General features: G+C 42.0%; 1 protein-coding gene across 1 annotated transcript in view; it reads left to right on the top strand.

Annotated features, from left to right (window-relative positions):
• RNF216 (ring finger protein 216) overlaps positions 1–27,057 on the top strand; it is a 74,257-nt gene that overhangs the window by 20,468 nt on the left and 26,732 nt on the right. The window contains 6 exon segments of the mRNA XM_042437715.1: positions 28–142; positions 778–917; positions 1,495–1,545; positions 2,645–2,782; positions 3,127–3,275; positions 3,640–3,718. Coding sequence (XP_042293649.1) covers positions 28–142; positions 778–917; positions 1,495–1,545; positions 2,645–2,782; positions 3,127–3,275; positions 3,640–3,718 — 672 coding nt within the window.

Genomic DNA, 27,057 nt, shown 5'->3' with positions numbered 1-27,057 from the left:
TGCTTATGTGGTTGCTTTTTTCTTTAGGCCTTTTCTGATGCCATCAAAAAATGGCAAGAATTGTCTCCTGAAACCAGTGGCAAAAGAAAGCGGAGGAAAGAAATGAACCAATTTTCCTTCATAGATTTCAAATTTGAGCAAGGTGAGGAGCTACTCTGTGGATAGTGTTTAAAAATAACAGCATGTTTCTAGCACTCATAGTTCTGAAAAAGTATGCTTGAAAGGTTGTGTCCGGTGCATGTGAATTCTCAAAAGCCAGAAGTGTACCTGAACAAGATTGCCATTGATCAGAAGTGAGGTTTCAGCACCAAAGATAACTTGTTCACCTCTTCTCATGCTTACAAGAGGCAGAATATGTATGTGTTTGTGTGTGTGTATTTGAAGTATCAAAGTATACAGTTAATGTATTATACAGATGATATAATTCAGTCTTTGGTTTCAGGTTTGTATTACTTTATTTTCACATATAAAATTCTTTTAAATTCAGAGTCCTAATTTATCTATTTGAGGATGGGGGATGTTTTTTCTCTTTAAGGTGGCCTCAATCTCCTCCATCTTCCATCTTTAATATGGCAGTGATATAACATCCCCTATTAATCAGAGCTTTTGTTAGAGTGAATAAAATGATAAACAGTCCCAATGTTGAATTATAGTAGAGTTCGATTTTCAGAGGTTGCCGTTTTGTATGCACCCTGTGCTTTCCTCCTGTTTCCTGCTCATTAAAAAAGTATTTGCTTTTGTATTACCTGCCAGCCATTCTTTCAAATAATGTTTTAGGTGATATGAAAATTGAAAAGCGCATGTTCTTCTTGGAGAACAAGAGGCGGCACTGCAGGAGCTATGACCCCCTCTCTCTCCTGCCAGCTGTGCAGCTAGAACGGGAATTTTATGAACAGAAGATAAAAGAAATGGCAGAGGTAAGTAAGGTCTTACGCATGGGTTTGGGAGCTCTTGTGGCAACTGAGACTTGGTGAACTGTCTTTCTTTCTTTCTTGGATGTGAATATCCATCCATATGTTGTCCTAGTGCTTTACTTAGCAAACATATCTCCTGAAAGGTCATTGAAGGTGCTCTCTACCACATACAGAACAGAACACGGTGTACCATCATTTGGGGGCACATCTAAAATTAAATTTGCTGTCAGTTGTGTGCCCCTCTTCGTGGTCCTGCAGTCAAGATTGCCATAGCATACTATGGTTAAGAAAGTTTATTCTGAGTAGGGAGTCTGAGAAGCTCGGTAACAGTGGGCTTTCCACTTCACTTCAAAAAGCACGCAGAGCATCCATTTTTCTGTGAGCTGCTCATTGTGGAGCAAATTGTGCAGTCTGTAACAGAGGCAAACCCCCTCTGAACAAATCTTGCCAAGAAAACCCTGTGATAGGCTTGTCTTGGGGTTGCCATAAGTCGGAAATGACTTGAAGGCACACGGCAATAACAAAACAGAAATCCATAGTGCAACCATGCTGAGTATGTGTCTGTTACCTTTCTTTTCAGCATGCAGATTTCCTCCTTGCCCTGCAGATGAATGAAGAACAGTATCAAAAAGTAAGTAGCTCAGAGACATAGGGAGAGATTTCCAGCTCAAACCTGGTCTCTGAACTTTTGACAGAATTTTCCTGATCTAAGAGGGTTGACATCATAATCTGCATGCTAACAGTAAATTTGTCGGGCTCTATTTTACAACCCAGTGATAGGCAACCTGATGCCCTCTGGAAGTTTTGGATGACAAGTCCCATAACCCCCTGCCAGCATGTCCAGTGGGTATTAGGTTGCCTACTCTATTGAGAACTGTGAGGCCAACATGAGGAACTTGTTAGAGCAGGCGTGGGCAACTGTGGCAGGTCTAGAAACCAGTTTTTTACCTTGGGAGGCAGCAAGGATTATCAGAAATACCATAAACTGAGGAAGAATCATGGAAGTGGCCATAATCCCACTTCTGGTTTTGGAAAATTGGAATGTTTTGATGTTAAACAATGTCTGTGGGTGACAGCAACACGTTTAAAAGATACATGTTCTGTTACCAGAAGAGGGGGCTCATCCCCTTTTTGCCCCCAAAAAGAGGGGGTTGGCCAGGAGAATCTGGAAAAACAGCCATGACTACACTTAGCATAATCCTGTTAGGAAAAAAGAATATAAATGTAATAATTAAATAGAGGTGCTGTTAATTAAATACTTTCTTCTTCATTGAAGAATATTGAATAATCAGATAATAATAGATGTGTAAAACTGATACGGTGTCCAGTCACACCTATTTGGCAAGTTTCAGTAGGCTTTCTGTGAAGTGATATTGCTAACTTCCCACACTGTGCTATTAAATTGTCCCACAAAATAGTGGCTGAAGCTAGTAGCCATTGGCATTTCTCACACGCAGCCTTGCTTGCTGTGCATAGCAATTTTCTCTGGTCCAGTTCTGCACAGGGGTTGAATATAAATAAGGCAACTACTGTTGGGACAGAGCATGAGAGTCTCTTTTCCTGCCTGACTCATGTTTTCAAAGCACAAGCAATATGCCTTGACCACAAAGTTGCTTTATTGACATGCTGCCCCTCAGGCAGGTGGGATTCTATTACTGGGCAAGTAGCTGTGTGTTAAGGACAGCATTGGTACTTTTGGATTGTACTAACCTTTAAGAATTCATTTGCAGGATGGCCAGATGATTGAGTGCCGCTGTTGCTATGGGGAGTTTGCATTTGAGGAGCTGACGCAATGTGCAGATGGACACTTGTTTTGCAAGGAGTGCCTAATAAAGTATGCTCAGGAGGCAGTCTTTGGCTCTGGAAAGGTAAGAACATGCTCACTGGGAGCTGAATGGTAACCTCAGGCTATCTGGCTAGTTTAAAAAAAGGAGAAGCTCTTTCATAAAGCCTTTCTGTGACACCAGACATTCTTCTATATCACTCTAACATGTGTTTACTGTTTTCTGACTCACCTTGTTTACTTCGCTCTACATGGTATCAAGCAATGTGGCTGTGTTCATAGCTGTATCCCCACATGTGTGGGACATCATTTTTTCTGATAGCTTTGTTTCCTGGAGGAATCTAGGTACCCAAAATAGCACTGATATAAATTATTAAATGCTCCAGCATCTATAATCTATCTAATTCTCTTGCACTCCTTTCTTCATAGTCAGAGCTCAGCTGCATGGAAGGGAGCTGTACATGTTCATTTCCAACCAGCGAATTGGAGAAAGTGCTTCCTGAAAATATACTGTGTAAATACTACGAGCGGAAAGCAGAAGAGGAGGTAGCTGCTGCCTGTGCAGATGAGTTAGTCAGGTAAGGATTGTAATTCGGTCTAAATAGTATGGAAATTCTGAGGCTGTTCAGCACTATGTTAACATTTCCATTTCTTTAAGTTGACCTGTAAGAGCAGCTCTGCTGGATCAGATCAAAGATCTGTTTAGTCTTGCATCTGGCTTTTTGCTATGGCTAACCAGACATAGGATCAAGTCATAAGTGGGGCAAGAATGTTATAGTTCTATCCCACTATCACACTCCACCAACTTGTAGGCAGTAGCCATAGATGGGTCTCTTATCCATGGTGCTTGGTCTAATCACCTTTGTTTTTTATTTATTTAAAATAAATTGGCTCCACTGACAATATGGCGAAGAGCTCTCACTGCCACTTCTTGGTTCACAGATGTCCCTTCTGCAACTTCCCAGCCCTGCTGGACAAAGATGTGAAGAGGTTCAGCTGTCCTAACCCTCGTTGCAGGAAGGTAGGAGATGGATCCTTGGTTTAGTGATTTACTGCTGTCATAACAGTATAGGTGGATGAAGCTGGCTCTGTTGAAGCACCAAGGTTGTTGATACGATTATTTGGCTCACTGGCATACAGAGTGGGATGGAGACCTCAGAGGGAACTTGGAGTTCAAGGCAAATGGTCTCTCACTAAGACCGCTTGGCAAAAGTGCTGTGCATCTCGATAGGTTTTACAAGAGGGGAGGAGAACATCAGCCAACAAAATGAATCATTTGAAGGTGTGTTTGAGTATGTTGATATGGTCACAGTGTAAGTAAAGGCAAGCCCAGTCCTGCTTAATGTGCACATACCTTCTATCTGTTTTGAGAGAGTCTTACCATTAGATCTTTTGGTGTTTGGACCAAAAAGTGGTGCTTTTCTTTTCATTGAAGGTTATGTTTCTCCAGTAGTTGTACCAGAACTGTGAAATACTATGCAGTGCTAGTGCATAAAATTACATTATGATGAGCAGCTTTGCTGATAGTATGCTTAGCAAAATACTGTTGAATTTCCGCTTTGGCATTTGAACTTCGCTTTTGCTATTGTGTTAACAGTTGAGTTCAAGGAATGAATTGTCATTGATAAATAATTCGCTGAATGGGTTGTCTAATGATTTTTTTTTAAAAAAAAATCCAGAGTAATATATACTTTACTTTGATTGTAGCCAGGAGTATACTGGATGCATTTAACAGTTCAGTCTACATAATGGCTCCATAATAGATACTCTGAAAATGGGGAAATATGTGAAATGCACCTATAGGATGTAAAACCACTAGAGGGCCCCATTGACTTGTACATAGTCAAAATTCTGTAACGTCTTCCTCTGTTTTTAGAAGCTGGATCCTCTCTTTAAAAGCAAAACAGAATCCATAAATATAACTTTAGACAGTACAGCACTTTAAAGCCTTTTGTTTAGTTATCTGTCACATTTTATAAACCTTCTCTTCCTCTTATCCAATTTAATCCTGAAAAGAGACATTTGCCAAAACCCCAGCCATTCTGGCTTGTTTGGAATTTGAACCCAGGTGTCTCTGGTTTAATGCCAATTTTTTGTTGGCCCAGCCACACTGATTCAGAAGCTTTATGTATTTTTTGAATCAGAAATAGATAAAGAGCGGCCTGGTAAACTTAGCCTTATGGCAAGGGTTAAGAACATGTGGCCTTCTAAATGTTGGATTGCAGTTCCCATCATCTCTTGACTGATGGCAGTGCTGGTGTGGCCAGATGGGGATTTCTATCCAGTAACATCACAGAGACCACTCTGCTCCTAGATTTCTCAGATTCAGGAATGCCCTGGATCACCATTACCTCATGAGGAATTTTTATTTAAGCCTTGCAGTTTTATAAGCAATGTGGTTTTGGGGCCAAGAACTAAAGCACATTTGCTAGTAATTCACTTTAGTGATCCTTTTGTGCTTTGTGTCTATTATATTTCTTCTATGTAGTGATTGTGCTTTCTAAACGGAATTGCTGAACCAAAGTGGCAGAGGAGTGCGCATAACCCAAGCATGATATATCAGATCTCCATGGATTTTTACCGGCTCAGAAAAATTTCCAGTACATGTTCCCATTCGATAATTTCCAGAAAATGCACACCCACAACTGTGTAGTGCATAACAATATGCTTTGACACAGCCTGTGACAAAAGGGCATGCAGTTGAATTAATATGAAACAACAGTGTAGTAAGTCCTAGGGAGATGAAGCTTTGCAGAAGACAGATCTGCAAATGGATTCCTGGAGGTGGATCCATAGTCCAAGGCCATCACTTCCCACTCATCAGGCAGCAAGTGCTTCTCAGACATTGTAAACTGGGCCCTGGAGCAACTTTATGTTTATTGAAGTGTTGTCTTTCTGAAGCTAATTCCACGATGTCTGTTAGAACTTGTAGATATGCAGCCAGGGCTTCCATTAAGATACCATTAATTGCTGGGCTGGGAAATATGTTAAAAGTTTAATTCATCAAATGCAAACAGTCGTGCCCACATTGAATAATCAATTGTTCAGTAGGCATTGCTGTATCTCAGCGCATGCCAGGTTGGATCTTCCACATGCATTTATAATGTGATATCAATAGATCTAATGGCTGGAGACTGAGTACCATACCACCTTTGCTAGAAAACAAAATTAAAAGAATAATGTTGGGGTAAAGATTCTCGGTGACACTGTCCCTGTTGTATCTCCTACTATATTTTGCTAGGCATTTTGCCTGGGAAGCCTGCACATTTGTGAGGCTTGCTGTATGTTTCAAGGAGGTAAAATACACACAAATCTATGCCTACATTACATTTATTTATTTATTGGGTTTATATCCTGCCTTTCTGCCAAGATGGTATTTAAAGTGGCTTGAAAAATGTGAGTGACCAAAGATGCATCCACATGTTCAGACACATTTTAATCGACAGGGAAAATACATACTTTAGCAAGGGGAAAGGATACAGAAAGCATTACGTTAGGGAAATCCATACACATTTCCCTGAGGGAAGAAAGAACAAAAGTCTTCTAAACTTCTATGGTCTGTTTTCAAGGGTTTTCTTACATGTTGCCTTCCTTCCCCCCCTCCCCACCTTGTAAGCTGCAAGCCTCCTCTAACTGTTGAGATATATATAGAGAGAGAAGTCTTTTTCTCTTTCTTAGTTCTCATTCAAGGCAGATGCTGACAAGTAATCGAATGCCCCCTCCCTTGCCTGCACCAGATGTGAATGACTTAGAGTGTGTGTGTGTGTGTGTATGTGTGGGTCTTAGCAGGCAGCCTGGCTTGCTGACGATTGCATTTTCTGTGCCAGCATCGTATATACCCTTGTATATATATTATGGGCAGTCTGTTCTCCTTTGCAGTCTCAGCACAGGGCACTGCAGCATTTCCAGTGAGCTGGAAGATGGGAACGCGAAAGATACTGTTGCCATGGTAATAACTCATCTTTGAAAGAGTGTACCATCCCTTTGGGTGCTGGGGAAGGAGTCAGGGCAAAAAGGTGGAAGTTCGTAACGTCAGAAGCTTCAGATCTTACTTCTATCCAAGCACCCTTCCAGGTGTAAGGCAATGAAGCACAAATGCATTTCCTTTCTGGTTTAGAGAGCTTGGGCTTTTTACCTGTGCCTCCCTGGTTACTCACATACCGCCTCTGCGAATCAATAATTTGTTGTAGTAAAAGGTTTGGAAGTCAGGTAGTTGAATGAAGGTTGGGTTAGAGTCATTGAGTGTCTTCAGGCGTCCACATAGAAATCGATAAAACTATTTCCCAAAGATAGCAAGTTTACATAATTCACTGATGTTCACATGTTATGGCATTTCCTTCGTGTTTAGATTTATCATTTGCCTACTGCATTTTAGGGATCTAGGTGCCACAAGGAGGAAAATCTGAATACCACAAGCCATCTATACTCAAAGTGATGGTCCTTAGACTGGAGCTGGTACCTGAGCCATTGGCTTCCAGTCCCTGGAGAGTCTCTAGAAAAGAAAGAAGCAACAGTACTCAGTGGGCACAAATATGGTGTTGGTCCCTGGCACACTGGGGGGGAAACAAAACAAAAAAGCATTCCCTCACATCAGATATTCTGAGAAGTGTTGTCTTAGAACCAAAATGGCAGTGTAGGGAAGATGGCTGACAAGACACAGACAATTGCAATGAATTTATTTACTTAAATGGTTTCCATCATTATTGATGTACAGGACTAATAAAGAGATTTACTGTACTGTCATCCTAGTTATAAATCTAAATTATCTCTTTAAATCGTAATCATAAAATAGCAGGCAAAGTTGGAAAGCCAGCAACACATGAATACAACTTGCTGATTAATATTCCATTTTGGGAGAAAGCCTGGAGAATTCATTCATTCATCCATTCATTTAATACCCTGCCTTTCTGTCTATATAGGATCCAAGGCAGTTTCCAAGGACTTTAAAAAGATGGTATAGTTTAAAAAAAACAACATTCATGCAAAAGTAAAAAAAAAACCCAAACAGTTGAATGTCAGTTTAGTTTAAAAAACCCAACAACAACCACAAGGCTAAAGCAATATTATATACAATTAAAACATAGTAAAAAAAAAGAGAACAACAGAGAAAAATTATAAAAGCACCACCCCATTAAAATCTCTTTTTGACACATAAATTATAAGCCGACAATATGACTATAATATTTTGCCCCATATTTTGCTTGAAGCTGCCTTTGGCTGAACCAGGCCATGGGTTGATCTATTTCAGGACAGTGTGTTCTAGGTGTCTTTTGGAGTTTGGCCTTTCTTTCTTTTTTTGGTTTTTGATTCCAGGTTGCTTTTGGATGAACATGTTTGAGATTTGAAGCTCCCTCTGTGCAAAATATTTGCTCTGCCGTTCCTCAGATTCTTCTCCATACTGCAGTTTTGCAAAAAGCATGTCTTGTGCTTAGAGCAGTGGATGGAATTCTGTACTGTATACATAATTTGACAACAGTTGACGCTGAGCTGAAAAATCCACTCTGGATATCTATGTGATGCTGATTTTTCTCTTGTACATGAGAAGTACAGCCCAGTCAGTAGCATTCTTGCCCTGTCCTATCTGGCAGAAAGCATCAACTGTGTTAGGAGACACAACAGAGAAAGGACAGTCCTTTTGTTTTGTTCTCTGTCCAAAGTTGGCCCTCCCTCTCAAATTCTGAGCATACATTGCTCAAGTCCAATGTTGCAATTCTCACCCGCAGTTGTTGAGGAGTTTGCTGATTCTTAACTCTCACTTCCCCTCTGTGGCAACGTACTGTATTTTTAATGGTCTATAATCAGCTTACATTCGCATGTGCGAAAGCTATGCTGAGACAGCAGTAAACAAACTTTCATGCCCTCTTGTCGGTTAGTTTTTCATGAAGGTTTGCTTTCTGTAGGACGAGACTTGGTCACAGCTTTGTTCTTACCATCCTCTGCAGTGTAAGCCCGGTAACCATGCTTGAAGCTGCCTGAATATCTTTCTTTGCAGTGCTGTGTAGATTTCCCTCCCTGTTTATAGCCTTTTGGAAGGGGAAAAAAAAAAGATCTTTCCAAGATGAAGAAGTAACGTGATGTTGATGGATAGAGCATCATGCTATCCTTGGGCAGGAACTGATGGACTGGCATGTGGCAGAGATCTACAAGGGACTCTGTTGTGACTTTCTGCACTCCATTTTATTTGGACTGACTCATATTATGGAGATGGAAGACAGGTTTGTCCTACAGTGACAAAGTGTTCCCAGGGGCAGAGCTTTAATTTCTCCTCCTTCCAAATGTATGATGCCAGTTGGGGAGGAGGCAAGAGTAAAAACTTGTCCAGTAAAATAAGCATGCAGTGCCTAAGGCAGGACTCATCCTTTCTCTTCTTTCTTTCTCTGCCATGTGGCACAGAACTCTGTAGGAACCATTTGCAGTGACCTTTTTCTTCTCAGGTTCTTTTCTTTGGTCACCCTAGCATAGGGCTAGGTAAATGTGGCCTTTGAGTTGTTCTGGAGTTGTAACTCCTATTGTTCTGTGCCTTCAAGTCATTTCCGACTTATGGCGAGCCTAAAGCTGTTGTGGGTTTTTCTTGGCAAGATTTATTTAAAGGTTTGCCATTGACTTCCCCTGAGGCTGAGAATGTGTGATTTGCCCATAGTCACTTAGTGGATTTCATGGCCAAGTGGGGAATCGAACCCTGGTCTGCAGATGTAGAGAGATCTTGTAGCACCTTTGAGACTAACTGAAAGAAAGAAGTTGGCAGCATGAGCTTTCATAGACTAAAGTGTACTTCCTCAGATGCATTTGGACTAACACAGCTGTATCTTTGAATTCTACCTGGTCTCCAGTGTTGTGGTCCAACACTCAATCCACTATGCTCTGGTGGCTTTGTGCAACTCCTATAATCCTTCACAATTAGTTGTGCTGGCAAGAGCTAGTGGGAAAGGTAAGCCAAAAGCACCCCGAGGGCCATAGTTGCCCACCTTTCTGCTAGAATATGACACAATTCTGGAAACAACACGAACAGTAATAGATGTGGAAATTAGAATAAATCAATGCCTTGTGCACAGTGTTTGTCCAGTTTCCCTAACTAGTCCCAATGGTTGCAAGCCAGTAGCATTCAGTTTCTGGCTTTTCCTCCCTCTCTCCTTGCCCTTTGCTAATCAATGCCTATGTGGCATCCTTCTGAATGTTGTAGCTGGGAACATACTCCATTGACTCCTTGCCAAAACCACAACAAATGGCAAGTTTCCGCGTGCTTTCTTCCTCCCTCCCTCTCTCCCCACTTGGCTGCTGGGCAGGCAGTTTTCATTTTTCTACCATAAAAGGGCAGTGAAAACTCAGCGGCCGCCTTGGTTCTCTTCAGCATGACCGGAAAGGAAACAGGCAAAGAAGAGGCTGGGCAGTGGCATCAGCCATGGTCCTGTGGCTGGGTCTGGTGGAAGCCCAGGCTGAGCCAGAAGTGGGTTGCTGACAGCAGCATGAGAGAGGGATAAGTACTTAGGCTCTCTGGGGATAATATTCGCATACAGCAAAGTCTAATCCTGTTCCAAGGAAATAGATCCTGCATACAGGATAAAATTGGCAAATTGAGATCATTTGCGTGTCCTGCTTGTCAGAGTGTGTTCTCTTTCTCTAAGGTCTAGGACTCAAGGGATGTGGCATCCTCTGGCAGGAGGAAGGGAAGCTTCAAGAGATGTGGCATAAATGGGCAGTGGATGTTGGGGAGTATGCCATGACAAAAGAGAGACACAGAGCTTTTCAGGAGACTGGAGCTATATTAGCTGGCTGCTGGAAGGCCTTCTGAGCAAGTCTTTTGAAGTTATTCCAAAATGGGAGTTACCACAAGATTAAAGAAGTGGTATAATGTAACACTCAAGACTACAGGAAGTTCCTAGTCTGAATCTAATTGCTGCCATGCATTGTCTTAGCATGGTTCTAGGCAAGCCATTCTTTCTCTGGTTCATTGCTCCCCCTCCCACAGCTTGCAGTATGGGGATAGTAAATCTCCTCTATCTTGCAAGGTGGTTGGGCAGTGCCATATGAATGGAAAGGATTACCCTTTTAAGTTGCATAGCTTTGTACAACATTTGAAATGCAGTGCCCTAAAATGAGTAATATGCTGTGTCCTTTTCTCTCTCAAAATGCATTGCCCATATTGAGCTTAGGATCCCACTGGTGGGCCTGTGCTGCCTTTCTATTGAGACTGTGTTACTAGCAGGGAAGCAAGACTGTAAACAGTGAAGCATCAGATTAAATACACGTATATCTCCCTGAATTCCAAGGTGTGGACCTTGGAATTCAGGGAGATATAGGTGTATTTAATCTGATGCTTCATTGTGTGCTTTTTCATTCTGCCTCCTGCACTGATTCCTTGGCTCTTGTCCATTTCCAGCATTCACTGTACTACCTCCTCAGAGCCCTACATGTTCAGAGCGCAATTATTTAAAAGATAATAATAATAATAATAATAATAATAATAATAATAATAAAATTTTATTTCTATATCGCTATTCCAGCGATCACAGCGGTGTACATCAAAGAGTAAGACAATTAAAACATCAGCATGACAATAATACAAAGTTAACAATTAAAAACAGTAAAAACCAACAACACCCTATACAAGTGGCTGTGTAGAATGGAATACACAAAAACATTGCCAAGGGGAAGAGAATGACCACAAGTCTCATGGGGGGAAAGCCTGGCGGAACAAAAAAGTCTTCAAGTTCTTCTTGAAAGCATCGAGGGAGGTGGAAGTACGGAGCTCATTGGGGAGGGAGTTCCATTGCTGAGGGGCTGAAATAGAGAAAGCCCTCTGAGCTGATACATATTGAGCGTCTGGAACGCTTAAAAGATGTCTTTCACCCGACCTGAGAGTGCGGGGCGGATTGTATGGGGAGAGGCAGTCCTCCAAGTACCCTGGGCCCAAGCCATTTAGATGCCACCTTCCATGGGACCCGCTGCTTCTTAGTGCAAATGTGAGGAACAGATGTTTCCACATGTGAAAAACACCTCAGTAGCAGAAGTGCAGCCTCCCATGGGGAAAGACTGTGTCCTTCTATCCTTTCCAGTGTAATATTCTCCTCTTATGCCCCTTCCCTTTCTAAAGTGGCACAGTCACAGGGAGGCTGTACTAAGGAGTTGGCTTGAAAGTGCTCATCAGGTCTTATTTTTTTGTACTCCAAATAAATGGATATGCATCTTTAGGTTCTTCTGCATCTTGTAGATCAAAACCCATGTAGGAGTCTGTAGTCCAGACATGTTTGCAAATGAGCTCCTTCCAGAATGTGCTGAAAAGTAAATACACTCTTGGAGAAGTGACTTCTCTTCAAGAAGGGAGATATCTTCTCCAACTCTTTCCTTCACCGCTCCCCACCCGGCACAATTACTTGTGGTGGGGTCTATTACCCCCAAATCTCCAAAAACAGGAATTCTCAAACCACTGGTTTAAAAATAGACACTGTGAGTTTGGGAAGCAAAACTTTTTTTTTGTCCTGCCTTAGGCTCCTGCCATATATAGCCATATCATTCGGTGAGAAGATGATTCTGCGTTATGCCTATCAACTTGGGAAATATATCCATAAGAGGCCGTGTTGGTTGTCTGTCTTTTTAGCTTTAGACCATTGAGCTTGATCAAGAAGGAAGTGAGGCTGACTGCCTGGGTGGCAGAGAAAAGTGTTGGTTAAAGGCTGATCTGTTTAAGTCCCAGAATGCAAATCCAACATCATTCTTCCTGTTTACATAAAACCAAATTCCCAGCATGGGGTGTGTGGAAGAAGTGGGCATCAGGCATGTAGATCCTTATCACCTATTTGGTAACAAAATATTGTAATAATATAATGAGGGACAGGTTCTACCAGAGCTTGGAAACGATGCCCCATTTGCACTAGTTATATATAATATATATATATTTGCATGCATTTCATCTTTACCCTGCCTTTCATCCAAGAAGTTCAGGGTGACACACATACTTCCTCCTCCCTCAGATCCTTTACACTTTAGCATCTTATCCAGTTCTTTCAGAGCTGCCCTTCCCATTCCTTGTCTTCTTCTGATCAATATTTCATCCAAGATACGGAAAATCTTTAAATACTTCAAACAGCTAGCCAGGTGTTGACTACATTCTTGGAGCAGTGTGGGAACAACCATAAAGCTGAAGCCTACCAAATTATCATATTGCCTAGTGGGAAGTCCTTGTGGTTTATGGTAGAAAATCAACAGGCTATTTAGTATCTTGTAAATATGAACCACTACTGTGGAATGAATAGTAATAGGGCTGCTTAAGAACATAAGAGCCCCCCCAGAGGCCCAGCTACCTGCTCCTCCCAAGGCAAAACAGAAGCAAGACAAGTGAGATCTCATAATAATAGCTCTTTTCAGCTTTTGCCCTTCCTAACACTTGGCACTCAATGAGCATGACTGCTTTTCTCCTATATGGGGCCCAAAGCAGCTTATTCAAACGTTCAAACAACATGTTCAAACAGTATTACTAAAAGAATCTGTAATATAAAAAAAATTAAACAACAAGCCACTTAAAAACATTAATTTAGAACAGTTGGAAACACAGTAGAACTTCTTACACATTAAAAACCAGAACACACGCTGCACTACCCCAACCAGTTAAAAGCTAAATACCTGTTTAAATAAGAAGGTCTTTGCTTGTTACCAAAAAAAGAAGAGAGAACAGGGGCAACCAAGCCTTTCTTGAAAGAGAGTTCCACAGCCTGGGAGCAGCTCTCTCCCAAGTCCTCACCTGTGTTGGTGGTGGGACTAAGAGAAGGCCCTCCTTGAAAGATCTCAAACCTTGGGTATACAGGGAGATAAGGTCTTTCAGATAGCTTGAATGTAAGCCATATAAGGCTTAGGTTCCATGAACACTCTTTAAATATGGTTGGCCCTCTGTATTGGTGGGCTAGTCATCTGTGGACTGGACCATTCGTGGATGCGCAGATCCCATTATTGTCAATGGTGGTGCATAATAATAATAATAATAATAATAATAATAATAATAATAATAAGTTTATATATATACCGCCCAATCACTGGGAATCCGAGCGGTTTACAACAGAGGGGATAATAGACGGTTCCCTGCCCACAGGCTTACAATCTAAAAGACATGACACAAAAGGAGAAGGGAATGGTGAGGGGGGGAGGGAATCAGGTCCAGTATTCTTCTCTCCCCCTGAGGCCTGGACCAAAGCAGATGGACCGGAGGGAGGGCTCTTCTTCTTCAGGCTAGCCCTGATGGAGCTGGGCCAGCCTATTCTCTCCCTCTCAGGCTGAAGGATGACAATTATGCACATGGCCATTCCAACTATTGGCAATAATGGGATGTGAGGCCCCACGTTTTTTAGTATCTGGGGGGATGGGGACCAGAACAGATCCCCAGGCAATATGGAGGGCTAGCCATACATGTATGTGGAGGCACATACACTTTGTCACAAAATAGATTCAAGAAGAAGATACAACCACCTCTTATTGTTGATAATCCCACATTTTAACCTGTTGTCATTTCATGCCCGCAGTCAAACCCACCCACCCCAAAGGCATATGTACTTTCAAGGTTGCACTCCATGCATCTGAGGAAATAGACTGGGCTGCATGTCCCTAAAGTTCAAGCTATAATAAATCTCTTAACTTTCTGTTGTTTGGCTTACTGTGATGAGGCATCCACTTAAATCATCTTGTTGTTTTGTGCCTTCAAGTCCCAACCCTAAAGCAAACCTGTCACAAGGGTTTTTGATAATATTTGTTCGGCAGGGTATTCCTCGGGTGTTCCTTGGAGACTGAGAATGTGTGACTTGACCAAGATCACCCACTGGGTTTCCATGGCTGAGCAGGGATTCAAACCCTGGTCTCCAGAGTCGTAGTCCGATGCTCAAAGATAGTCATCTTAATGTACACCCAGCAACGTAATGGTATGAAATAGTTGTGAATGTGCCTTTGGAACACTGTGCTGGGAGGTATATATGCAGCCCCAGGCAGTGCTCAGCAGCTGTGGTCAGGAAGGCTAAATTCAGGCCAGAGTGTCTAATGTCCATCTTGGAACCTTTTGGAGTTTGTTTCCTAATTTGGTCACATTATAAGCCAGGCTGTCTTGCTTAACCTCTTTCTTTAGAGGGGAGGGAGGAGAGAAAAGGGCTTCCTTTAACACTGTGAAGAAAAAGAGGACACTTTACACAGAGGAGGGCTTCAAGTTTGGTCTCACTTCCTCAGTGCAGAGAAACAAACTCTTGGGAGATGGGTTTTGCAAGCTGCACCTTGGTGGAAATGGCTGCTTGTTGTTTAAATGCCTGAGGAGTGCATCCTGTAGGGGTGGAAATCCAGGTGTGAGAGGTGGTTGTGTTGTTAGGGACTGGTGAAAGGTGGGTAGCTGTGTGAGACCTTGCACCCTCAAAAGCATGCTGTTTATCTGAAAATATGGGTGGCAAAAGATCTCTTTATCTGCAAGGGTCCAGGAAAACAGGAGAGAGCTGATTGGGTTATATACCTGCAGGAAAGTGTAGCAGCATTCAAGTGTGTCTGTGTTTGGGTGAATTGTGGTAAGGTAGGGTTGTTAGATTTGGATCTATTAAAGCACTCTGCACGGTGCTACGTTTTAGATGATGATTCAAACATGGTGGCTCTAATGATGACATGTTCAGAGTGGGTTACAAAGCTGCAGAAAAGTGTGGCAAAATTCATGTGTGTTTGGATAAATGGTGTAAGATAGGCTTGTTAGATCTGGATCTATTCAAACATTCTGCACAGTGCTGCCTTTTAAGAGGTAATTCAGACATGATAGCTCTAATGATACCATATTCAGGCTTGATCTGCTGCTCTTGGAGGCAGCACCAACTGACCAGTTTTTGAATGAATCCATTTTAAATAGGTCTTTGGGAAGTCTGGGAGCTTTTGCAGAGTCTGGGCAAGTGTTGGGAAGGTGCAAGGAAGCCCCTGAGGTACAGCACAAGACTATTGGGCTGCATGATTCCCCTCTGCATGATACCTAATGAGTTACTTCATACTAATACCCCTGCGTCTTCTTAAGATCTTCAACAGAGGCCCTCACTTTCTGTAGTTAGACCTACTTTTATGTGCTGTCACCATTCATGTTTAAAAAAAATTGTGCTCACTTCCATTCAAAGAATATCATTTAGGGACACTATAGATGCTTTATGAGCATCAGACTAGAAGTTGGAAAATAGTACCTTTTAGATGATGATTCAAACATGGTGGCTCTAATGATAACATGTTCAGAGTGGGTTACAAAGCTGCAGAAAAGTGTGGCAAAATCCCTGTCTTCAGGATAACAATCCAATACAGGTACCTGATACAAAAGGAGTAAGGAATGGGAAAAGGAAAGCAAAGGTGAATAAGCTGTAACTTCAGTGACTAACTGATCTCCCTTAGCCACAGTGTTCTTTAGCGCATGCAGGGAGTCCAGCTTTCCAAGGAGTGTACCTCTCTTTAGCTTAGTCTTTCCAGCATGAAACCACCGAAATCTCATATTTTGGGGTAGGGCATCTCTACTCTGATACTAATCTTCCACTCCAGCAGCCCATCCATGACAGCTTTTTAACCTTGAAGCCTCTACCTTGTTATGCATTGAACCAAAGACTGCACTTGCATTATTAATGGAGTTGTATCAGGCTGTCTGTGATGCTGACATTTTAAAATTGCTGCTTGTAACAGAGGAGTGAGCAGCTCCTCTGTTACAAATAGCATAGCATGTGCTGCACATTCCCTTAAATCTGTACACATGAACATCTTGGGCACTGTGCATTACACAGCCTTCACTTTCACAGAAAAGAAAAATGCTGAGATGAAGTTACAGTTGTGGGTGCATTATAAGGACTATTGGCATTTGCCTTTATATCTTTATTAAGAGAATTTTCTCATCCTTGATTTTTAAATTACAGGAGTACAGACTGTTGTAAAGTAACTGAATACAGCAACCATGAACAGCCTTCAGTGTGCCGACAGTGTGACTGAAGGAGATACTCTTTGTATGAGAGCAGCAGCATTATAACCATGTCCCTATTATTAGGGTCTTAAGCTCTGGCCCCGTTGTTGTACCTATATGGATTTTCACTAGCCATATTACCTGAGTAATTTTCTCAGACACGTGTCAAGAACAGATGAACTCTGCAAGCACAACTTGCACCAGCAGAGCATATATGCATGTACCCCATCCCCAGGTATGAACACTGTCATATACCTGAAAGCCTGCATAACTGTTCTGGACCTGTTAAAAGGGCTGGGGGGGGGGGAAGCTTATTCACAATTGCTTTTAGTTAGGCTGAATTTTTAATCGCTTGCATTGCTGATCATTTTGAATTGCCCACTTTAACTATTTAGATAAATTTTGCATGAGTGTGTTGCTGGCTTTTGAGAAATTCTAATTGCTGCTTTAGTTTAATTATATTTTATTGGGATCATGCACTTATTATGTAAGCTGCCCTGGGAAGGCTTTGCCCCCAAAGAGCGGATGGAAGAGAAACCTGTGGCTTTTCAAATGCTGTCACACTGTAGTTCTCATCATTCTTGACAATTGCCATATTATTTGAGACTGATGCTTATCAGAGTCCAACAGCATCTGGAGGGTTATAGGCTTTCCCTGCTACTAAAAGATGGCCTGGGAGTATCTTAAGTAGATTTTTAAAAGCATTAGCTTTCTCTTTTGCTTGTGTGAACATGGACTAAATCTATTGAACAGCTGATTCATCAGATTCATATGAATTCTACCACGTTTATGAGGCATTTCTATCAGCACTCCATCTCCTGGTTCCTTCGGGTGGAAATTAATGTCTCGTAAAAGAGGTGCTAGTCCTCTAGCAAAGTCCTTGATAGTATTTTCAATTCCCTTTGATTCTGAGTGGAAGTGAAAAACCTGAAAGCCAAACCTGTTTATGAGAAGGGTGTCAAAAGGTTTACAGGAAGGGTTTCATGCAGGATTTGAACTGGGGTGATTCTTTTTTAGATCCGCACCAGCAGAGGGCAGCTGAGATCGGAAATGTTGAACTCAGGGCAGCCTAATGAAGTGACCTGTTGAGAGGAATATTCCTTAAGTACTTTGAAGACTATATGATTTTAATTAAATTGTTCATGAGTAAGGTACAGGTTGGTGCATGTTACAATACAAGAATTATAAATGATTTAAACTCTTTTTAGCTTTGGCATTTAACAGGTACAGTTGACCCTCTGTATCCATGGATTCTGCACCATCCGCAGCTGGAAAATAATCCAAAATGAATAAAATAAAATTCCCAAAGCACACCTTGATTTTTGCCATTTTTATATAAGGGATGGTATTTTACTTTGTGACTGTATATAATGGGAATTGAGCATCTGCAGATTTTGGTATCCATAGAGAGGGGAGATCCTGGAATCAAAGTGCAATGAATATCAAGGGACCACTGTACTAGAACATATTTGTTAAAAAATCAGGAGCAATTCCTCTCCAAATCTGGTTTTGGGGAAGAATGCATAGTTTTGGTTTTATGGACATTCTGGTCTTCACAGTACATTTTGGGTTTTGTGTTATTTGAAGCAATTTGATCTTGTGCGGTTCTTAGAGAAAGAAAATCATTGATGTGGAAATAAAACCTGCCACAGCTCTAAGGAGGACCTCTGAAAGCAATGTGACTGTTTCATTAGAAATGTTGGGATACTGTGTTGTAATCTGGGCTACATATATAGAGGTCCAGCACTGTTTTTTGGAATTTATATATGTTTTAAATATTTTCAGTCTATGGATGCCTGAATCGGTGGATAAAGAATCAATGGATACAGAGGGCTGGCTGTATCTCTAATGTAGGGTGACATGTGGGTTAGATTTCATTTGCTGGAAGTGGGCATGAGAAATCACTCTAGATTGCAAAAAGCAAAGTAGGAATCCAGACTCCTTAGAAGCATTTCATATACTACTTTTACCCACTCCAGAGCCTGGGCCCCACCGTCACATGGCCTTTCCAGCAGATGTACATGGCTGAGATGGCTCCCATCTCTGTAACAAAGCAGGGATCAAAGGGTGGTGTTGAGGTAAATGGCTCTCCCACTGCCCCCCAGTGCAAGGGGAGCAGATGTTTCCAAGAGAGGGAGCATTAATGGAATGCACACCCCGGCCAAGCTAAAGCATGGCTGCAATTTTTCAGAATGAGGTCAGCAGCACTCAAAAGCCGATGAGAGTTTAACCGTGGATGCGCCTTAAAAAAAGAAAAAGCCAAGAGGTCACTTGGGAAAAGAGCGGCTAATGGAAGAGCAAGGATGCTCGGTATGAACTAGAGTTGAAATACCAAACAAGCTGATGTCCTGCCCCTCAGAGTGTTCTGTGTAGCCATTAACTACTGCATTTCCTCCCTTTGGTTCATTCCAGTTTATCTGTGTCCAGCTTTGTTTTTTAAAAAGGGAACTATATTCTCTATGAGTAGAGTTGTAGCAAAATAATGGCTTCCTACTGTTAATAATAATAATAATAATATGTTTTATTTATATACCGCTATTCCAAAGATCATAGCGGTGAACAGCAAGTAAGCTAATTAGCAAGGATTTGTACATACATGTGTGCTTTAAATTCCATGGTATCTAGATGTGGGTGTTATGGTGGAACAGTTTTTTTCTCCCTTAAGAATATATAACAGGGTTCCTACACTCAGTCCTCTTCCACCTTTCTGCACACTATACTTTCCATGGAGCTCAATGCGGTGTCTCCCTCCCCATAATTTTATCTTAGAACAAATTTGTCATGTAATAGAAGAGAAGCAGGCTGTGATCAGTATACAGTGGTCCCTCCACATTTGCTCGGGTTAGGAACACAAGACACCCATGAAGATGGGAACTCAGAGAACAGCTCTCTAGGAATCTCCAGGTCCTCCAGTGCACCTCCATGGTCAACCTCTGCCAGAAGCTGATAATAGAATCCTGTTGGAGGACCTACAAATGCCTAGGAAAGTCTTCTTTCTAGGAATTCCTGGAACCTCCAGCACAACTCTTTGGTTAACTTCTGGCAGAGTTGCACTGGAGAACCTAGAGAATCCTAGAGAGAACATATTAAACCAACCCACAAAAGTCAAATCTGCAAATGTGGAGGGCCAACTGTACTCACTTGATTGGAGAACCTCTGCAATATGGAACTCCCTCCTTGCGTTTTCTAACTTTCTAGTCATCTGCCTGTGCATCAGCATCTGCCTGGTGGATGTTTTTCTACAATCATATTTTTAGGTTACAAATGGTCATCAAAACATTTGCTTTTCCAGTGATTTTACACTTGTTTGTAAAGCTGTTGTCTGTGCCCTGAATGTTTGTGATTGCATACCACCGGTAACCTCATAATCTACTGGAGGCACTGTTTGCAGTTGATGGACTTCCTTGTTGAATGAGGAAGTGTCAGAAAGGGAGGCATGATAGGTTATGAATCTTTCTGATGACTAGAAGTAATCTGCAGTACTCCTTTCCCCAGGAAGAAACACAGAAAGAGAAGCCTTTAAATTAAAGATAGGACTGACATTGTAATGGAGGTGGCCTCAGTTGGTTATGGTATATTTAGGAAGTATTTTGGCAAATAGCAGCAAGAATAAATAAGCTGTAAGGCAACCTTCTCTGATTTTGCCCCCTCCAGATGTGTTGGATTGCTGTTCTTGTCATCCCCAGCCAACAGAACCAAACATTGCCATGTTAATGATGGGTTTTGGGGACTACAGTTCCATTCAGACTTAGAAATGGGAATTGCAGTGCAATAGCATCAAAAGGCCCAGGTATTCCTATCCTTGATTCAGAACGTTAAAAAGTAACCTAGAGCAGTGGTTTGCAATCTTGAATCTCCAAGGTTTTTTGGATATAAACCCTCGGAAGTGCCAGCCCAGTGATCAGGAATTTGGGAAGTTGTGTTCCAACAACATCTGGAGGCCCAGGATTAGGAACTGTGGCTCTAAGAATGGTGCTTCATTCCTTGCTTCCAGGATAAAAGCTATAGTGTGTAATAAACTTGCTGCATTTAATTGACTGAGCTTTAGACAAAATGAAGCACATTCAGCATCTTAAGCATTTTGAGCACAATAAAATTTCAAGACCTTCAACCATATTTCTTCTAGCAGTATTCCCCGATCAGCCCACAGTCTTACTACAGATGCAGAGAAGACGCATGTACTGGAGATGTTCCACATCTGTAAAGGTTTTGCAACAGACAGCCACAAGGGGTCTCTATAAGCTTGAATGTAATATCTGTATGGATAGAGAATCCTTTGTCTTGGCTTTGCATTAGACAGCCAACTTTTTCAAAATGGTTCAAACTGACAGTATACAGTGAGCCCTCCACATTCGCGGGGCTAGGAGCACAGGAACCCCGTGAAAGTGGAAAAACCACAAATAAAAAACATTATCATTAACTTGAGATAAAACCTCTGTAGGAATCTCTAGGTCCTCAGCATAGGTCTATGGTCCACATCCTCCAGAGGTTGACCATAGAATTGTGTTGGAGAACCTACAGATGCCTAGAGAAGTGTTTTTGCTATGAATCTCTAGGTCTTCCAGAGTGACTCTATGGTCAACTTCCAGCAGAATCACTCTGGAGGACCTAGAGATTCCTAGAAAGAACGTATTAATCAAATCTGTGAATAATCAAATCCGCAAAAGTCATAAGCGAATGTGGAGGATTGAATAACAGCTCTGTTTTATCTGACTGTTGATCCCATTTGGAGATCCTGCCATATATAACATGCACTTACGGAACACTGTGATTTTTCTGGGTGGCAGTGAAGACATGGAAACAAATCCAAGTCATTATGATCTTTCCTAATGTTCTTCAGGCATTGCTTTTCATTTTATCTTACATGTCTGTGAGTATATATTTGAAACTGTAGTGGGAAAGGTAGGTCTTCTCTTTGTAGAATTGTGCAGGGAACTGCCACTTCTTCTGCAATATTGTTGTTGTAAATCTAGTTTCACAGATGTTGTTTTTCTTTCATTCCAAAGAACAGATGCAGCCTGTCCTCTTTTTTCGCCTTTTTTGGAGGGTGGCATCTGTTAACACCTGGTTATATATTTCAGGAGAGCCAATTGGTCAGAGTAGACTCAATGAAGCGGGATTGTCAAGGTCATTCTTCAAATAACTGGTCCCCAAACAATGCACAATGGGTAATTGTTCTATATTTATGGGCCATCCTACTCATCATGTTTTCCTTGTTTTGCAAGTTTTGTTTTTGCAATGCTCCTCAAAAGGTCCCCACCAAAAAGGGACATGCTGAAAGGGCTGGGCCACTTCAGAATGGAGGCTGTAGAATTGCACCACGGCTGAATGCCTCCTCACTTCCTGGCTGCTTGCCTGGCCTCTCCATATGCGTGGAACGCATGTTGTGTATGTGGAGAGCAATCATACCTCATTTCCAGGCACAAACAGGATTGTGCAACTAATTCTGTGAGTTTCAGCACTGAATTTTCTCAGGCAACAGTCCATTGCGCTGTGCTGTTCTGCCTTGCAAAATTATTTTTGACACTAACCTCCCCCAAGCAACAAACAGATTGTAATGTGGGAGTTAGGGTATGTTAGGCATTTGTTAGGACAGCAAAAAGTTAAGTGTAAGCCTGAAATAGCTTTCTGTATCATGTTCTCACCCCATACCTGTATTTGAGGTATATCTGCCTTGACAGGGGCTCTCTTAGATAAAATTAAGGTGTAGATTTTGAAAATGCTTTGCAAAAACCAGTGTCCTGTTGTTGTTGTTGCATGTCTTCAAGTTGTTTCCAACTTATCATGACCTTAAGGCAACCCTATAACGGGGTTTTCCTGGTGAGTTTCTTCAGAGGGGGGTTTCCATTAACATCCTCTGAGCCTGAGAGAATGTGACTTGTCTAGTCACCGAATGGATTTACATGGCTGAGCTGGGATTCGAACCCTGGTCTCCAGAGTCTGACGCTCAAACCACTGCATAACACTGGCTCTGTAGTAGGTAGTATATTTAACTTACGGGGTAGCAGGAGTACCAGGTCCAAATTGTTGCACAGCCATGAAACTCACAGCCATATAGCCAACTATGCTCTCAGCTTAACACAAATGCTCAATGATTCAGTGGTATTGATAACAGGTTTCCCCTGATTGTTTGTGTGGGTCAACTGCCCTTGAGTGGGTCCCAACTTATGACAACCCTGTAGATGAGACATCTCCAAGCCATCCTATCCTCCACTGTTCTGTTAAGGTCCTGTAAATTCAGACCCATGACTTCTCTGATTGAATCTACCCATCTAGCATGCAGTCTTCATCTCTTTCTACCTTTTCAAGCATTATTGTCTTTTCTAGTGAGTCATGCCTTCTCATGATGTTGCCAAAGAATGACAACCTCAGTTTTGTCATCTTGGATTCCAGGGAGTATTCAGGTTTGATCTGCACGAGGACCCATTTGTTTGTTTTTCAGCTGTCTGTGGTTTCCTCAGCAGTCTTCTCCAGCACCATATCTCAAATAAGTTTATTTTCTTTCTGTCAGCGTTCTTCATTGTCCAGCTGCCACTTCCATACATGGTGATGGGGAATACAATGTCTTGAACGATTCTAACTTTAGTACTCAGTTTGTATATCTACACTTTTGGATCTTACCTAGTTCTTTCATGGTTGCCCTTCCCATTCCTAGTCGTCTTCTTGTTTCTTGATTGCAAGCTCTGTTCTTACCAACATTTGATCCAAAATCCCCAGATTAACCCACCACTTTTCTCTTGTCATCATCACTTGGTGTTTTCCCAATCTAGAAGGTTCATGGAATTGCACCATGGAGCTTTAAGCTAAAGAGCTTTAAAGTAAGTGTGCTTCTGTTTGTCATCTCAGCCCTGTTGACCATGTCCAACACTGTAATGAGGCACCTGAAGAACTTCTCTGAAACTGAATTTGCCCCTCAGGCTCACGTCTTTGATCTGTACCAGTGATTCCCAAACTTTGGTCCTCAGATGTTTTGGGCTTCCACCCGCAGAATTTCTGACAGTTGGCCAAGATGGCTGGAGCTTCTGGGAGTAGAAGTCCAAAACATCTGGAGGACCAAAGTTTGGGAACGACTGATCTATACCGTCCTGAACTCCTTGGAGGATGGCTGAGCTGTAACTGAAACAAGAGTGTGCAAGCTTGTCTCTTTCATTTTATCATGCTTCACCCACCCCAACCCTGTGGCCTGCCGTGTGTCCCAAAATGGAAATCAGGATAATTCCTTAGAGGCAAAGGCCACAGGCTTTGCGGAAGTCCTGTGGTTCTTAGGTCATGCTGTTGGTGGCCTTTTTTCTTGCCTTATATGGCTAGCCTACAGCTGGTTTCCCCTTTACAGTGAAAGTGCAGGTCATATATGGGGCAGAGAGTGCTGTGTTTGTGGAGGGAGGGAGGCCTGCACACCCGGAAGTGGTGGAGACCAGCGACCTGCAATCAGAGCTGTAAGGCTGAATTGCAACATCTTCTGAAAGGTGTTGCTTGCTCTGTCATAATTCCCTGTGTGCCATTCTTGTTACTCAAAGTGGACCAAAGTACAGCTGACTGACTGTCTTGCCTTTGCAAGATACATATCCCAACCATAGAATCATAGAATCATAGAGTTGGAAGAGACCGCAAGGGCCATCCAGTCCAACCCCCTGCCATGCAGGAAATCCAGATCAAAGCATCCCCGACAGATGGCCATCCAGTTGCTGAGCTGATTTTTATTCTTAAATTATTGTCCTTACATCAGCCTGTACGCTGCTGTAGCAAGAACTTTAGCCACAGTATGGAGACCACCACCCTGAGTCCCTTCTGACTGTAGATACTTGCCAAGGTAAGCTTGCTAGAAAGACAGCTGAATAGGCCCTAGAACAAGTCAGGTCTGAGCTCCCACTAGAAGCCAAGGTGGCTAAACTGAAGCTGCCATATTTTGGACATTTCATGAGACAATGTGACTCACTGGAAAAAGTGATAATGTTTTGTAAAGTAAAAGGCAGTAGGAAAAGAGGGAGACCCCACTACATGTGGAATGATTCAATCAAGAAAGCCTTGTCTTTTCCTGTTGTCTTTGAGATGTGCCACAAGTCTTCCCGGCTCCCTGTGACACCAGTGCTTGTCAGCTGTGAATGCAAATGTAACAGAAATGATTTGGTGGTTTCCCTGATTTCTGGAAAAGGGTGATGTTGTGGTTTAGGAACCATGGGCCTAAATCATGTGTAGCTCAGTGACTGTCATCTGTTGGTTTTCTACCTTAAGTTAGATTTTACTGAATTGTGTGACCTTTCAAAATCTTTATCTTTAGAGTTACTCTATCGCTCTCACTATTCTCTTCGGTCTCAGAATCGATTCAGGCTGTCATGATGATTCATGGTAAATTGCATGTTGGATGAGCAGCTTTTAGGCTGGGTTTAAATGAACAAGCCTTTGCTTTTCCTCTTTTGAAATCTAACAAGTTTCAAAATCAAGTTAACTGCAAGCCCCAGTTGCTTATTACCAATGGTTGAGGCTGGCACCAAAGTGACACTTTTATCACAGTAAAGGCCTATAGGAGAAGCTGAGGGAAATCATAATACCAGGAGGAGCATGAACTGAGAGAGGAAGAAGGCACATGAAGTCCTGCAGCTTACTTCCAACCTCTTGATCACAGTTAGGAAACTAAGAGCATTAAGCCAGCGCTTATCTTATGATGAAATGACAGAATCAGAAAAATGAATACCAGGTTTGGAGCCAGTGAGGAGTGAGTCCTGGATCACAGCACTCACTATTTACATCTTCCTTTATCCATGGCAAAAGTATGCACCTAACTGCATGAGTAATAAGGTATGCAAACATACTGGTGGTAATGCTGGATGGAAAGGCAAAGCAGAGAGATAAGGCCAGTAGGCACCTAACCAGGCTTCACGTCAAGCCCCACAAACTGCTGACAGTGAACAGAAGATGTGGACTGGTTAATTATTGATAGTTCTGTGGCCATCACTGTGTTTGTGACAGAATCATAAACTGGGAGCAGTCCGCTAGATCGCAGACTTCAGCCATGGCATGAAGGTGAACTGTTGGTAACTCAATTACTATGGAAAAGATTAATAAAGAGGATTAGTGTCAAAGCAAAAAGCCAGGACATCTATGTAGACTTATTTGGTGCAAGGGGTGAAGTAGTAGTTTTACTCTAAACATCTTGAAAACAAGAATCTGCCTAACCTTTCCACCTGTCACCCCTCCTGCAAACAGTTGATGCATGCACTCATGCTCCAATCCTGCCTTTTCTACCTGGAAAGAGATTTCGTAAAGGTGTGCATGCATACCACATACATATACATACAAAGCAGTAATAGTGTACACTGTCATCTCCTTTGCTGGAGAAATCAAAAATAGGGAGGAATACCAGTCTCACTTCACCACCCACAGGAAAAAGGCACTTCTGTGCGTGGAGAAAATTTAGTCTGTCAAGAATTCAAGTTAATAAATAATACCCTTAGCACTTTACAGAGCACTTTGAAACTCTTCACAAAGTGCTAGAAGTAGATTTTTCTTCAGCAACCCACAAATCTTTTGCACCACTCTTCCATACACTGGTGTGCCCATGTTATTGCTGCCATGTAATTTTTAAATTGTTGTAAGCTGCCCTGGGAATGTGTCCAAGGGCATGATATACATCACCTAAACATAAAGAAAATAAAACACCCCTGTGAGCCCAGCCTGCATTGTCTTCCTTCATGTACAGAGATGTATAGCTGAGGCTGACAGAGAAAATGGCTTAATTAAAAGGCCACCCATTGAGTTCATGGTAGTGAGAAGTTTCAGCCTGGGGCTTTCTTCTTCATACTTCATCCTTTTATGTCACCAGTCAGAGTGCTATCACCTTCTCCCAGTTGGGGGCATTTTTACGTCTCTCTGCCTCTGCCACCAAGGCCACTAAAGTGGCTTTGAGCACCATCTCCAGGTAATACTTAATGGGTCGTCTCTCACACTAAATGCTTTTATCCATTTTGGTAACTGCAAAGGAAATAATTTACAGTACTACCAAATTGCAGACCCCCATCATGGAAACCTACTCTTGAGGCTTCAGGCTTGGTTCCTGCTGCACAAAGATAGACACTCAGCAAAGACACAACAGCTGCAAGGAGCTTTGGACAAATCCATCACCAGTGATCAGAGAAAGGGACCTCTAATTTACAAATAAATGTGTTGTTGTTGTTATTATTATTGAAGGAGCAGCTTAACTGTAGCAACACAATGAGCTGATAACCTAAGACTTTCCTGTAAAAGAGTAAATTTTCATGGATCTGATCTGTTTGTAGACCGGACACTGATAATTGTGAATTTTTGTGTGAGAAATATTAATACTGCTATGTCTGTTTGCACAGGTCAGTGCTGCCAGCTTGATAAATGAAGATGAACTGAGCTGTTCTTTGTTGTTGCAGATGTTGTCTGAACAGTTGTCTATATCCCTAGTGAGT

This window comes from Sceloporus undulatus, chromosome 8 (genome assembly GCF_019175285.1).
Source record: "Sceloporus undulatus isolate JIND9_A2432 ecotype Alabama chromosome 8, SceUnd_v1.1, whole genome shotgun sequence".
Classification (NCBI taxonomy): Eukaryota; Metazoa; Chordata; class Lepidosauria; order Squamata; family Phrynosomatidae; genus Sceloporus; species Sceloporus undulatus.
The sequence above is the reverse complement of the archived record's forward strand: the minus strand, read 5'-3'. Positions and strand labels throughout refer to the sequence as shown.